Here is a 16186-nt window from a genome sequence, read left to right on the forward strand (position 1 = left end):
TAATTTTGCCAATTCCCAGCGCCCATGACATGAGATATGAGCAAAATGAGTTAAACAGCATGTAGTGTAATTCAAAATAGGTTCCTTATCTTTATTTCAGAAAAGGAGGTATCAGGCTGTATATGCACCAGCAAATGCACACACACACACACACACACACACACACACCAGCCGTGAGTCCATACACGTGATGATGTAACAAAAGGTCCTAGAAAAAGAAGCAAAACAAAAGCTCTACCTGCAACCACCCCAGGGAGACCCCGTAATGGTTCTACTTAAACTCATTCACTTAAAGAATAGATGGTGGTGAGTAGGGAACTCCAGTCTTCCATTTAGGGACAGTTTATTATTTAACATGTTGGTATTTTTCTTTTCCAGTTACATAGATAATAAGTAGTCTGCAAAATGGAGTAAGGTATGTTCAGCAGCTGGCAAAATGAGAACAGTGGAAATGGCAGTTACCCTGCCAAAAAGATGGGGGGAAACCCCAGAAACAAAGAGCATACCCAAGAATCTGGGTATGGCAAAGCAGAGAGTAGCCATTTGGCATACCAACAGGCACTCTTTGGAGAAAAGAAGGGCCCTCATCTTATTCCAACAACTGAATAATCACCACTAGGACAATTTAAAAGTATGATCAGCTCTGCAAGAAGTCTTGGAAATGGTTAAAGATTTTTCAAGATTTCCAAATAAAATATGTATTTTTTGAGTTTTGAGATTTTTAAAAGAGATAACATTGCTGGGAAAACATCCTAATGGAATGTTTGTACCCATCCAGCTCTGAAAACATTTAGAACACAAAGCCCTAAGAATAAATTTTGTGTGAACTGGCTGCCAAGGATCTCAGCAGACAGACACAGTAGCGTGGCTCCACTGACTTGGGGCTCTCTTATCAGCCTGACCGAGAGTGGAGGTCAGAGGTGTTCTGGAATGCTCTGCATATCGCTCATGTAAACAAAACTCCTGTCAGACACGGGGGCTCGCACTCTCTCCTTCTGAACCCGTCTGTGACCCCTTCTTGGCAGCCCGCTGCCTGCAGTCTGGGACCAGTTAGTCAGCAGGGAAAATTACACGCAGATAATCCACAAAACAGATTATTCACTCAAGAGCGGTAGGGAGATGAATGAATTTATAAAATATTCCTGAAAATGGTACTGGTTTGCAAAACTTCACTGTTCAATTCTGTAAATTTAAACTCAAGTATATGTTCTGTCATTTCCAGATTAAATAATCCTTGGGATTTCAGAGAATCAAAAACAAGGCTAAATCAAATTATCTACCAGCAATAACTGTGCCAAGATATATTTGAAAAATTGATGATATAAATCAGATTGCTTTTGAATATCACCTTATATGTTAAGTCTCTGCAGAAAGCTAGCTTAACGAAAATTTCAAAGACACAGTAATAAGAAAAAAACTGTGAACAGAACTGATAGTCAGTCAGTGCAAACACCAGCATAACCGAACTGGATATGAAGATACTGAAATACTCCCCTGAGGATTAATAGCCGCTGCCCCAAGTCCCCTAAGTCACCCCCTTCCATTCTCTCCCATTTCATCTCCTCCCGATGTAGCACCTGAAAGTCTAACCTGGGGAAAAGGGCAGAAGTAGGGGGAGAGGGAACACCAGAACCTTGCTCCGACCCTTTAGCAGGATTCTCCAGGCAAGGAGTGTGCCTGCGTGTTTGGTATCCATGCCTTCTCTGTAGAGTATTTTAGAAATTACCCCGTAGTAGGAAAGAAGAGGCCTCTGGGAGCTTGTTAAAAGCAGCAGGATATGGCAACATGGTTAAAATCATGGGCTCTGAAACACCCAGGTTGGAAATTCTGGTCTGCCTTTTCTTAACCCCCCATCAAATTCTAAACATCTTACGTAAACCTGAGCTTAGTGATGCATAAAATGGGAAAAATAAATGCACTCACTTTCAGACTAGTGGCAGCTAAAATACTTAGTCCAGATTGGGCATTTGAAATACGCTGATACTTTCAGTAAGCGTTGGTTATTAGTGGTGGTATCGGTGATGGTAATGAGAAGTTCATACAACTAAAGTGGCTCAATTTACCTGCTTTCTTTTATTTTGTGTTTTGCCAGTGTTCTCTGAAGTGCAAGGTTCAGCCGCTCAAACTGAAAATTGAAAAGAAAAGTTGTAAACATTCTCTTAAATAATAATGAACTTGAAGATACACATTTTAAACATTCGTCTTGAAAGTTTCTTGTAAAGAAGCAGATACATTATTATCACAATGAGAAGTGTCATGAATTTACACTTTGGAAAGCGGGATTGATTTTCCACGGGTTTTTCAAACTTGGGAAGAAACAATGAGCTCACACTAATTTGAGTTCGGGTGTGGGTTGTAGACCACAGGCTTTGCCCTTGGTGGATCCTCTGACAACCACAGAACAAGGTCAAGTGAGTTGGAATCTGAACAGACGATCCCAGTTTGGTAATGTCAGGTCTCCCATGAAGGGATCCTGGGCATCACTTCCTCTGGGTCAGGAAACCCCTGGGCTGTGCTGCCAGGACCTCACGTCAGCATGGCTCCAGCCAAGCCACGCCCTACCCCTTTCACAAATGCTACACCAGCTGTGCCAGTGACTCTCTGCCCTTAATTCCACATGCAAATTTATGTTTCATGTATCATTCGCATCTCCTGGTCTAAAAACTCTGGTACTGTCTCTGTCTTTCCCCCTTTTTCATCCCTTAAATCCAATCTGTCATCAAGATCAGCTGATCATTGATTTGAAACATATCTTGGATTTTCCCTAGTTTGTACTCATGTTTTTTCTTTAAACTAATAATCCTCACCAGACACTTACAGTTTTACTCTTTTATGGATTTCATGATTTTTTCTATACTGTAAGGTATTGCACATAAGCTACCATATTTTAAGTACTTACTGACTATCTATTAATCTTTCTTAACTGCTTATTGTCCTTAGTTAATAAGGAGAAGCAGAGCATTGGTAAGTAGTGCTGCTAATTCTTTTGCATTCCATGTAAAAATTATATGTATCTACATGGGTATACATAACTGCTGACTCTTTCTGTAGTTTACCCAGAGAAAAGTGAAGAATTTTCTGGCTATGTTCCAAGTTGGGAAATTCCTTTCTCCTTAAGAACTATTTATATCTTTCTGAGTTTCCACTGGTCAAGCGAGGCAGGAGGTAGAGTTCAGCAAATTAGGCCAAGCTTCTGTTTTAAGAAATTAAGTTAATAACTTACAAAAAGGACTTTCCATTTTAATGTGCATTATAGAGCTTAGAAAAGAAATTTGAACTTTATTGAGAAAAATACAAGTGCTGAAAAAAAATAAAACAAATTTACAATGTAGAGCAACTTCTCTGACTGTTCTGATAAGGAGAGGGAGAATATGTCTGCTTCTGGATGAAAGAAAGGCTGGCAGGAGCCTTATCTGGTGGCAGATTCAAAGCAAAATTGGGGGCCTATATGACTGCAGAGGGCGGGATGCCTGGCAGGTGAGGAACATGTTTGGAAGGGAAAGTATGGGCATGTTTCTCTGTGGCCTTTTATGTTAAGGAAGGAGAGACCTTAAATAGAAGACTCTAAATGAAGTGGATTAGCCAGGATGTCTGAAAAGCTTCAGTAAAAGGTCTCAAGGACCTTTTACTTTGTGAAAGTTACTCTGGCATCCCTAACACCAGCATACTCATGTGGATTAAAACTCATGAAAGCATGGGTTTTGTGAGTTCTTTCTTCCTGAGAAACATATACAGATGGGCAAAGGGCTCATCAATAAAATGAACATCATTGCTCTTGCTCATGAGCTCTCACTTTTGCTTCATGCCTTTGCTACCTGCCCTTGTTATTATTATTTGTCTTCTCCACTAGAGTAGAATCTCCAAAAGGGCAGAGAATACCTGTTTTGTTCACCACTACATCCAGCACCTACAACAGTACATGGCCATAGGAGATGCTCAGTACATATTGATGGAATGAATGAATGAATGAATGAATAATACTCCCCTATCAGCATTCAAAGACATGAAGACCTCATCTGTAAAATTATATCAGTGAAGTGAGAGACCCAAGTACAGTGGTGTTACTCTTTTAGCTTGCTTATAACTAAATTTAGATTGCTTCCAATTTAAAATAATTTGAATTATGTTTGTTTATATATGAATTGTTACTTTGGCCAGAAACTTCTGATAGACAATGAAAAAAAGAAAACCCATCCAATTCTGTGACTGAAGATTTTTTCCTTTTTACACTGTACACCTCAAGCTAATACAAAATAATGTTGAACATAAATTATAACTGAGAAAGATAAAATGAATAATATTTTCTTCTTCCTCCTGAATGCTACTGGAGACATTCTTTCCCTCTTTATCTTCCCCTTTGCAGTCAAGATCCTTCTTGGACTCTTATTTCCTTCCAACTCTCACCAGAAATTTTTTTTCTAGTCCTTTCCATGTAATGTAAATGCTGTCATTGTAAGAGGGAGGAGAAATGGTCTGTTTTCCCATTGCTGGGGTCAGTGAAACACAGGTATTCCTGATTTTCCATTTTGAATCAGAACGTGATTTTCTAAAGACAAATGTGCTCAAGTCCTAAGAAAGCTCTAGTAGTATACTCTAGTGATACGATGAGTTAACAGACTTTTGTAGCGATTTTCATAATATACCATTTTTTTTCCTCTGGAAAACTATTATAAAGTCAAAGAAACAAAACCAAACCAAACCCACAAACTTTCCTGACAAAACATTTATCTGTAAAGGCTGCTGGTGCACAGTTTCCTGCTTTGGCCCTGTAGCTCCTGTAACATATCCTGAGTCTAGATACTGGGATGACACAAGTCCTCAGTGCCATAGGCAGGACTCAACTTTAAGTGAGACCTGTCATCCACAGCCCATGTCAGGGCCTTGTGACGTACCATCAGCCACTACAAGACTCTAGGCAGGTCAGTCAGATGCTACACATCCCAACAATTCTATATATTGATCTTTAGTTTAGTATGGAATTTTAGGACTAAAAGGAATATTTCCTTTAAAATCAATCCCCTACAATGCAACACACATAAATATTATGCAGTAGATGCAGTAGTCTCCTTCAGATTTTTAGTTGCCTAGCACTTGAACTCCCTTTTACTTGGGAAAGCCTCTATTTTGAGTTTTGGTAAATTGGGCTCTGCTTATATCCACAATCCTTAGACCCTGAAGGGTTGTGGATCATAGAATTTCTGATTCCTGGAGGAAGTGCCTGTCCCCAAAAGTGAATCAAGTGTCGCTCTCGAGTTTGTTCCTCTTTGCTTCACGATTATTTTTTGACTTGATAAAGGGTAGATATGTATTCATTGTTAAAACAAGTACATCCCTGACACACACTGTATGTTAATACTTCTGGTATACCTGTCATTTGATGCATTACTGCCATGAACACTGAATGGACAAAATTCCATTCGTATAGTTTAACTATTTCAGTTGATTTTCAACTTTTCTACAGTTTTCAATGATTTTCTAACCCTAAGTTATTTCAATTCTTAAGGATAAATTATAATTCTGTTTCTTTTTTTTCCTTGAAACCCACTGTATTGAAACACATATAGAAACTATACAACTCTCCTCAGATCCACTTGGTCTCATGAGATCTTTGACTTGAGGTAATACCATCTATTTAAGCACATTTGATTCAATTGATGTAATTCAGTAAGTGGGTTCTGGTGTTTTACAACTGTGGCTAATACTACATTGTAAGCTCCTAAACACACTCTGCCTGGAAAGTATACAGGATTTTGAGGGAGGACAACAGTCATGAAAAATGAGAAAACAATATTATAATAAAAAGAGCAATAAAGTATGAATGAGCGGTGCAGACCTTTCCATCTTGCCAGTTATCTCTTTTATTAAAAGCAAGTGCCCTAAATTTATATTCTCAATTTCTTCAAACAGAAGTGAAAATTTTGAGTTGGATGATCAATGAGGTCTTTTTAAGCCCTACTATTCCACTACTTTAGAATGACATCTCCTATTTTGAATTTGCCTTGGATAATAAATTTTAATATTTGTCCCCCATAATAACATGAATTGGGAAGTTAAATCTGATTTTCTAAAATGAAAACTATGATGCTGTCAAATGGTATGTAGAGTCTCTTTCTTTGAATGATTGATACAACTGAAACTAAACAGTATAATAAGAAGCAAATGTCTATTTAAAAAAATTTAAAAGTGCTATTTAATTGAAGATATGCAGATGTTTGCACAGTTAATGAAATAATCTAGATTATTATTACACAGTCCAAGTGTATTCAACACAAGGACTTTTTTTGTCACAAGACAAATGGCCTTAGTTGTCAAAGAGGAATTCTAGTCAATAATGCCAACTATACTCCTTCTGTCTCTTAAATGTGTTCCTTGATCTTAGCCAAAATGCCAAGAAGCAATGCCTCTTAGCATTCTTATAGCCTTGCCTTCACCATCTGCTCCATGACAGTATCGTCAAATCTCAATGATTGCTCCTATGAGTTCACAAACAACACAGCTTATTCTAAATAAGAACAAAGAAAAAAGTAAAATATTTATATAAGTATGTGGAATGTTTCAACATGTGTATGACTTCTACTTAAAAACTCAAAATCTATCAAACAAAACCATGAAGCTGACACAACAATGACGAGACTTGGGAGAAGTGTGGAGGACATCCAGCTTCCCCGTCAGCACCATCTGTTCCTCCCTGGGCACCACACTCTGTCTTTGGAAATGAGAGTCCCAACCACTTCCCAGACTGTGACGCAGCCCGGCTCCCTGACAAGAGCTACATCCTTCATCCCAGCCAACACTGGCTGTCTAGTGACTAGCATAGTGTGAGAGTAATTAGATGGTTCTATTTCAAAGGCTATTAACCGAAGTTCTACTGTGGCAATATATTTGGAATAAGTTCCTTCACTTTCTGCTCATTCTAGTTTATCCATGTTCCAAGTGTCAATTCAAGTCTCTTTTTTCTCAGTCACTCAAGCCCATATTGCTTGATAGCAGTAATTGCCCTACTCTTCAAACACTATGTGACTTTGGTCAAGTTACTGAACTCCTCTAGTCCTTGGGAGGGAAACAAGATTACCTCTGAAGTTCCTTTGAGTCCTAAAAGTCAGCAAGTCTGTGGTCCTTCAGTGCTTTGGTACTGAGTCAGTTAAAAATTCTCAGAGGATGACAATAGCTGGAGTCTAACTACATCAATGTCCAACTCATAGGTTAAATGAGTTTCTATAAAACTGAACACTGATGGAGGGAGAAGGACATCATGAACACAGTCAGCTGCTGTTCTCTTTAGCCCTGCAGGGGGAGGGGAGCTCTCTACATGCCCCTTCTATTCCTAAGTTATTGACCAGGAAGGTGCTCCTTATCTCAATATGGCGCTAGACTATGAAGCTCACAGAGCTAGTTCAAGAAGTGCCTGAGCTAACAACACAGGCATTGGTGATCACAGGACCATGACTCTGACCCAAAAGAGCAGGTTATGCCTGGCTCGAGCAGGGATTTCAGACTCAGAACCAGCAGGACAAGAGAGATTTTCCCACCCCAACAAATTGTCAGGTGATGCATGAAGCTCTTGGAGTTGGAAGAAGAGAACATGGCAGAGAGTAAGTTATTCTTCAAGGAAGTTAATTTTAAAATAATGGTGAACAACTACTAGGCATTTATGTTATGGCAAGAGGTATGGATCACTTCATTTCATGATCATTAAAACACTAGAATGTAGAGACTGTTATTGTTTCCATTTTACAGACAAGAAAGCTGATGCTAAGGAACTAAGCAATCACTCAAAATTATAAAACTTGCCAGAATGCAGGGTCCCTTCTAAAAGAATTCAAGATGTTAAACATTTTAAGATAAATACAGTTTAAGATATGATTGCTTTAAAGGAATGTTTTTGTATGTTTCTAGGAAATATGCTACCTCTATCATAGTCTTGAAAGTGAGAAAGCAAGTGTTTACATTTTCCTTAGAAAAACTTTTTTTAAAACAGTTTTCAAACTATCAGTAAAATCATGAAAGGACAAGCACTCACCTCTGGGAAAATCAGTTTGCAAATGCTCTCAGCCAAAGTGTGAAGATAGACTCGGCTCCGACTGGTCTTCCTTTTAGGAAGACTTCCTTGTGCGTTCTTCTCGGGAACGTCCTGACAGATGGGCAGAGTGGCTTTGCAGCTCTCTGAGCTCCCTGCTACCTCTTCTGTTGGATCCTTAGGAACCTGCCCTGGAGCCAGTAACGAGAAAGGACACTCCCCTGTGATCTTGAGATCCTTCAGCTTTGTACAGAACATGGTGTTGGTGGCCTCACTCTGCTGTGGATCTCGTTCTGGTGAGCTGGTCTTCGTATGTGGGATGACAAATAGAAGCCACAATCAGATCAAGGACACTGGTGACTGAGGTTTCTATGGACAGTAGAAAGTCAGAACAGAAAGAGAGTGACTTGGAACTCTTGTGAAAACAGAAAAAGGTGTGCAAAAACAAAGACCATATAGTCATATTGCATTTTCCAGTAAAAAAAAATTCTGGTGGAAATGTCAATTATAAAATGGATGGAACATTTGGTAAAGATCTTTAATAGGTGTGCATTTTAGTGTACTAGTAAAATATTGCTTTTAACATTTCAATATTTTTCAAATGGAATAGAATTTTCTCTGAAGTGTCCTTATTAGCACAAACTACTAATGTCCATTTTTGTAACCCATTTGGTCTAGTTTGATTTACACATGGATGAAACATTATGGTTTTAAGATAGAAGCTAAGTCAAACTGTACATTTTATTAGTGCTAATACCACTACATTTTCACTATACTATCATTTTTGATAAATCAGAATAGCAAAAACCAATGTCTCCCAAATACACCCCCAAATATTTATATATTTGATGCCTAAGTACATGTTTTCAGACTGAAACACCAAATATATGTTTTCAGGTAAGAAACACTGTATGGTTGTGAGCTCAGCTTAATAACAATGCTAATGATCTTGATTAACTGGGTTTACCAACTATTTCCATTCTTGGAAAATCAAAGACAAAAGAAAGAGTGAAAAGAACCTACATTTACTTATCCCTACTATGTGCTGGGGAACTCTGTTCTTACATTTAAGCCTCACAGGAATCATTTAATCATCATAGCCACCATATGGCATAGATATCATGATCTCTAATGAGCCAGAGCTCAAAAGTTCAGGTCATTTACTTCCATTTGAAATGCTTGAAAATGAAGGAGCTGGAGTTCAAATGTGGGTTCATCTCACTCCATAGCCCATGCATTTTCTCTTAACCCAAACTCATATTACAAAATTTTACTAATTTCTAAATAATCAGGCTTAATTTACAAACTAGGATTAGTTTATCTTGAAGGTATGGCTTGGGAGTTTACATTAAAATGCAAACAAGAACATAATTCTCCTGCTCATTTGAATGACCCAGGATAGAACCTTATATTCCAGTCTTTACCGCTGATGTTCAGTTAATTTTTTCTTTTCGGTTAATTTGTGCCTAAATGCTCTTAATAATTTCTTAATATGTATAAGCAATGGTTTGTAAATTGTCACAGATAAGTTATCTAATAAGTTTAGAGCAATGGCCAATCCACTGTATGAACTGAAACAAATAAGAAACCCAAATTCAACATCTGACAGGCTTTTGGGTCACAGGATATTAGGTATGGGTGCAGATCAGGATGCCAATGTCCAGAAGAAGCTGCCATGACTCTATTACTTAAAGTCATACCCCAAATCTGTGACCAACATATAATTTATGAATCTTCAAGAAGGTACAAGGAGAATTCTATATATTCTAGAGCAGAAAACATATTCTGGCTGACTAGAAGAGGGATCTACCTCAGTAGGCTTGGCATGGTAACTTGGATTCTGAAAGACCTAAAAACTGAAAGCTCTCAACAACATTGCTTTATGACTCGATTCTACAAATATTTATTTCTCAGGCTTTACTGCATTTCAGCATAACTCTACTACTATTTACTAACTGCAGTCTTCATATAAAGTTTAGATCAGCGGTCGGCAGACCTTTCTGCAAAGGATCAGAAAGTAGTTATTTCAGCTTTGTAGGTCTCTATCAGTGACTCAGTTCTGCTGTTGCTTCATGAAAGGAACCAACATGGATGTGTTTCAACAAAACTTTATTTGCAAAATCAGGCCCTAGACTTGCCCCTCAGGCTGGAGTTTTCTGACCTCTGGTTGTAAAAAGCTAAGTTAACTGAAACATTTTAGTGCAAATACCATCCTGACGATAAGGCAAGTTATTTCCTCATCTCCTCTGTCCAGCCACCCCCGAAATATTGCAGCCTTTGCATATTCAGTTTTGCACAACATGTAAGTAAAAGAAAAAGAGATCAGAATAGATAGTATTAAACAATTATCGATTTATAAAAAGTATAATACTATTATTTTGTATTAATTTTCAGGAAGAAGAGCTATATCAACTAAATGCCATTATTTCAGTTATATCAAAATATAACTACAGCAATTAGAAGAAGAGAAGATTAGGTGAAGAGTAGTTAGGAGTTTTTTGAGGATACTCAAATAAAAGAGAAGGTGATAAAAAAATAGAATTCTGATTATAGATTGAATTTAATAAAGGTATAGAACTACTTAAAATAAGTTATTCTGGCATGTATTAGAACTTTAGTACTGGATTTAGGAATTTGATATAACGTAGTTTATGATAAAATCTTCCATTAGCTTAACCTTCTCATTAATAATGAATTTCAACTCATCCCCAAACCCAACATTTTTATTCTCCTCTTACCATTGAATCTCACTATGACAGGATACAGCGGACCAGCCACCCTCCCCTGAAATTCTCCCATACTGCACAGTATATAACTTCCCGAAAATATGCCTAACACTGTTTTTAATTAAACTAAAAACAGCAACAGGAAACAAGTTGTACTTACTTCAAGATCAGTTAAGTGTTTAGTCTCATTAAATCACAAATGTATAAACAAACTAATTAGCATTCTTCATCTGTTCAACTAACGAAATTACACTATGAAACAGATGCCCACAGTGCCGATACCTTGGAAACCTATGTTTGTCTTGTGGTTGCCTGCCAGGAATACAGAATAGGTTCCTCAGCTCAACCAGTGATGTATTTTATGTGTGACAGCAGTACCTTCACAAATGACTTGGTCACTTGCAATTCAATGCACAGTTTGTGATAGAAATGACAACAAACATGTTAAGGAAAAAACAAATTAATTAAAGTAATACATTTGGTGACAAAGTCTTGACAAGCAGTGGGGGGTGTACGTTCTCAGAAACTCGAAGTCATATTTGCCATTTCCAGAGTTGATGATTAAACAGCCTTCAAATATACTGAATGCTCTCTCCCTTTTACTGGTAAGTGATTAACTACTATGGTGAGAATAATAGTCCAGCTATTAGTCTCATATTAATAACCAGGATGCCTTATTGTTCAGAGGGGGCTCTCCATCATTTCAACTTTAGGAACTAATTAGGAACAAAACTCTTGTTTTCTACAAGTAAAGAGACCTGAGAAAAACACCCCACAGGTAGTCTTTGACACAAAAAGCATTTTTTTATAACAGCGGGTCTTAAAAAGCAGATTTTAGATTATAAATGGTATGTGTGTGGGGAGGGCTGAGGAAACCTAAGAACTAAATCTCCACAGTAAGAAAAAAAAAGCAAATATATACATCCACTGATCAATGTCTTAGCATCTGTCTGTGCCCAAATCTGTGATTAAAGATATAGAAATGCTTTAAGATGAAATTCCAAAGTCCAGATTTTTAAGAGTGGCTAAAAGGAAAAGACAACTTCAAAACAAACTGCCTTAGTCAGGATAAAGTTTGCATAGTCCAGTACAAACTGTAACAACCATTTTCATAAACAAATGTCAAGGAACCAGCTTAATTTTCAGGTAGACTGAAAATCATCAAAAATTTTCATCCCTCCAAAATTTAAAAATATTAAATAAAATCCCATAAATCAGGCTTTTAAAATGTGTCTCATTTTACTTTGCAGTAGGTAATATTTATAGAACTTTCCCCTATGATATATCAGGAAAGCAGGACAAAGTAGTAGAAAAAATGGTGAGAATGTCCAAGACTTCCCAGCCTAAGTTAAGAAAAATGACAAGGAAATGACAGACTCTTTCAAGCTGTCACTCCTCCCGGTTTTATATGGTCACACTTCTGATAAGAGCAGGCTTTATGTGCTATCTTCACTTCCTTGAGCATTTATTCCTAAGCCTCCAACTCTCTGGCTTTTGTTTCCACTGTGTTACTGAAACCATCTTTGCTAAATTCGACAATAAGCTGCTAAACGTTAAACCTCAAGAATCTTTTGGCTCTTGGTATAGTGGAATTCTCCATGTCTTTTGCATGTTCGTTTTCATAATCTCCACTCTCATAGATTCTTTGATACACTCGATTATCTCCCATTTTATTCATTCATTCACTTTTCATTCTATTCCACAAATATTAATGCATAGCTACTATGTGTGAGACACATGCCCTCTTGGAGTTTCCAATGCAGCAGGGAAACTATTTTGGACACATCGGTTCAGAGTGGAACATGGGCTACGAAAAAGGGAGGCACAGAGCACTCTAAGAATGGGAATCAAGGATCCAGACCCAGCCTCAGGAGAAAGAGGCATCTGAGCTGAACTGTGACTGTGAGCCCGGTAAAGAGAGTTGGAGACAGAACAGCATGCTTGGAGGCCAATGCAGCTCTAGTCGTGTTCTAGGAACTGAGATAATGGCAGCCTGGCTAGAGCCTGGGGTCAGGGAGCACAAGGCAGTGGTGGTGAGAGATGAGACAGGCAGAGGTCAGGATTGGGGGCTCTGTAACCCATGTTAAATGAATTAAAACCCTATTCTAAGGGTAAACAACTAAATTGACTAAGAAGTGAGAAAATGAAGAGATCAGACTGTACTTTTAAAAGTTAAATTAGAAGGCACAGTGAGAAATGGGCCTGAATTGGCTAGATGGCTGATCTGGGTTCCCTGAGGATGACAAAGTAGATCAATTGCAGAAGTATTTCAGGCAGAGAATCCACAAGCCTTGGCTCCTGATTAGGCACGGTTGCTGAAGAAAAGGAAGGATAGACTCTTCTGACTTTAATTTACTTCTAAATACCATGGCCGAAGGAAGCCTCTCAGGCCATGCAGAACAATCAAAATAGTCTGTGATGCATTTCCCATGACTTTGGTTATTAAATCATGACTAGGCTCAGACTTCAGGTTTTCAGGATTACATGACACCTGGTAAGAGTTGGGCTGCTCCAACTCTACTGATAAAATCTCCTTTAGGAAAGCAATTTCTTCATCTTAAAAAAGCTCAGACATGGGAGAGCTGACTCCACTTTATATTACTGAACAGAGCATTCCCCTTTCCAATGACTACAATTGCACGGAAGTATAAAGTAGGTAGCTATTGTCAATCCTTAAATTTTGTAACTATACTGGTTATCCTCCCCAAACAAAGAGGTCAGCTCTAAAGGTAACAGGAGCCTCACCTCTAGGGACTCAAAACACAGGAATACCCCCTTTCCTGATGGCAATTGCCTCACTGAAGCTATAGTGTGAAACACAAATTATGTTTAATAAGCTGCCTTAATTCTTCATTAAAAATAGTGGACATGCCTGGCTGGTGTAGCTGAGTGGATTGAGTGTGGGCTGCTAACTAAAGGGTTGCCAGTTTGATTCTCAGTCAGGGCACAGGCCTGGTTTGAGGGCCAGGGCCCCAGTGGGAGCCACATGAGAGGCAACCACACATGGATGTTTCTCTCATAAATAAGACCTTAAAAAAAAGAAAGCTTTAAAAAAATAGTGGACGTGATTCACAATCTTCTTCTTAGAACATAGTGGCTTCTGAGATCTTTGAAGTAATAGCAAAGTTTAGTATACTCTATGGCAGAGGAATTTAACCTCTAAAAGTTAGCATTTTGTGATTCTCAGTTTTTATATCACAATGCTTATAGAATGTCTTATAACAAATTAAAGAGCAAGAACAAAACCTGTAGAATTATAAATCCTAAATGCCCATGTTTTAAAAGCTCTAGTGTGATAATCACTAAAATTTGAATACATGCAGTTGGCATCTCTTCAAATGAAATATCATTACCACTTAGGATACAGGTCGTGAGAAAAATCATATAAAGGTCCTGCAGCTACTTCTACAATTCCCATCATAGCTATATTTCTAAAATAGTTGCTTACAAAGACTTAATTTTTAAAATATATCTACTGAAAATATAATAATTACAGAAGGAATTGAGGGAGAAATAAATAAATATTATGAAAGTAGTTCAGGGAGAAATGTAATTCCTTTTTACTCAAGAAAAAGCCATTTTGTTTTTATCTATTTTTGGATAAATACTGTGTGTTTCTGTGATGTGAATTGGCTCATACAAATGAAAAATAGGGGGAAATGTCACTATACAGTAGCAATCATACTAGATAAGCAGTCACCCCAAGTTCTTCCTCCTAGCTCAGTTTGACCACATGTCTTGTTTAAAAGTTCTCATTACACAGTTTTCCTTTATTTTTCCTTGTCTCCTCAACTCAACCCCTCTTATAGTCCATTCCTTCCCATCTAGTTACTTCTACCTTTTTTTCTTCATTAAATTAAGCCTACAATTACTGTAGCAGTATTTGGTAGATTTTAATTTTTCTTTTTATTAAGGCAGTATATTTTTCTGTTGCTTTAGCTAATGCTCATAAGTGTTGTTTGGTTTCACCTTAACACATTTTCTTCCCATATGTCCTTTTATTTTTAGTGAATAGTTTTGCCACATACAAGTGTTTTGAGGAACACATATTTCATATTATGTCAGAAATACATATACTGTACTCTTAACAATGTTTGAATCAAATTTGCAGGGAAGGTGAAAAGCCTACCTGGGAAAATCACCCGGTCTGGTTATAATCTCTAAGACTCCATAGAGTTCCTTATGCTTTAGGTAATGTAACCTGACAGAACTTTTAAAATAAAAACAAATCCATGACAATTAAACAATTGGCCTGACTGATCAATTTCATTTATGTGGCATAATGGAACTGATGATTAATAACATCATAAACTTCCATTTTCTTTTCTTTTTCATTTTGGCCAATCACGAGGACCTGGAGGCACATCTTTGACTTCTTGTACATGCAGATAGGCCCACACGCTTATTTTCCATCTTCCACAATGACAATTTCTTAAGTTTATCACTCATGTATATGTATACTTCTGTATTCATATATACACATATATAAGTACCACACATACATACTTACATGTTCATCTGTATATATATGAGTTAGTACAGCAGTGAAGAGCTCAGGCTCTGGGACCAGATGGTCTGTGTTTGCTTCTTGCCTCTACTGCTTACCAGCTCTGTGACTTTAGCCAAGTTCTTAACCTAACTTCACCTCAATTTTCCCCATCTGAAAAATAGGGACCCTAATAGTAACTATCTCATAAATGTCTTGTGAGAATAAACATCAATAAATGGGGGGCACTTGGGAAAATACCCAGCACTGATTATATGAGGAATGAATGTTGAGTCTCACAATCACAGTTGACCCTTGAACAATGCCAGGATTGGGTCCCCGGCTCCTGTGCAGTCAAAAATCCATGTGTGACTAGTTGGCCCTCCACATAGGTGCATTCCCAACCTCAAATCAAAAATACTGTGCTACTTAGCAGCTGTGTTACGTTGGACATGTTTGTTACCCTAATTGAATTTCTGTCACCTCATGTGCAAAATGGTAAAATGGTGGCGAAACAGGGATATATAAAGGATTAGAGATGATATACACAAAGGCATTATACAATAGAATCATGCTAACAGAAGTCCCTGTATAAGTGATTGACAAATATATTCCATCATCTCAGAAAGCCCTGAAATTTTTAAATTATGGCACCCTTTCTAATTGCTTTATAAAGGAACTCTGGTATACAGCAGGTGCTTGGTGCCCTAAAAATATATATATATATATATATATATATATATATATATATATATATATACATTCTTCACTAGAAGAACATGAATGTATACCAAGAAAGTAACATCTATGTCAATAATTAGGGTTTCTTTTACTGAATTACAAAATAATAGCATTTACAACACATCCCAGAGCAGTAAGATTCTATTTTGGCTTTATCTTATGTAATTCCATTAGCTAATAAGTTGCACACCAAATTTCCTTAATAAGATATAAGAA

The 16186-nt window shown here is 37.5% G+C and overlaps 1 protein-coding gene across 8 annotated transcripts in view; it reads right to left on the minus strand.

Moving 5' to 3' along the window:
• Positions 1–16186, minus strand: part of GUCY1A1 (guanylate cyclase 1 soluble subunit alpha 1) — a 53766-nt gene that overhangs the window by 19254 nt on the left and 18326 nt on the right. For all 8 annotated transcript variants that reach the window (XM_036031976.1, XM_028521198.2, XM_028521199.2 and 5 more), the window contains 2 exons: positions 8021–8386; positions 2064–2125 (listed from right to left, as the gene is read on the minus strand). In XM_036031976.1, the coding sequence (XP_035887869.1) occupies positions 2064–2125; positions 8021–8275 (317 nt within the window). In that variant the 5' untranslated portion in view covers positions 8276–8386. The remainder of the gene's footprint in view (positions 1–2063; positions 2126–8020; positions 8387–16186) is intronic.

This window comes from Phyllostomus discolor, chromosome 8, assembly GCF_004126475.2.
Source record: "Phyllostomus discolor isolate MPI-MPIP mPhyDis1 chromosome 8, mPhyDis1.pri.v3, whole genome shotgun sequence".
Classification (NCBI taxonomy): domain Eukaryota; kingdom Metazoa; phylum Chordata; class Mammalia; order Chiroptera; family Phyllostomidae; genus Phyllostomus; species Phyllostomus discolor.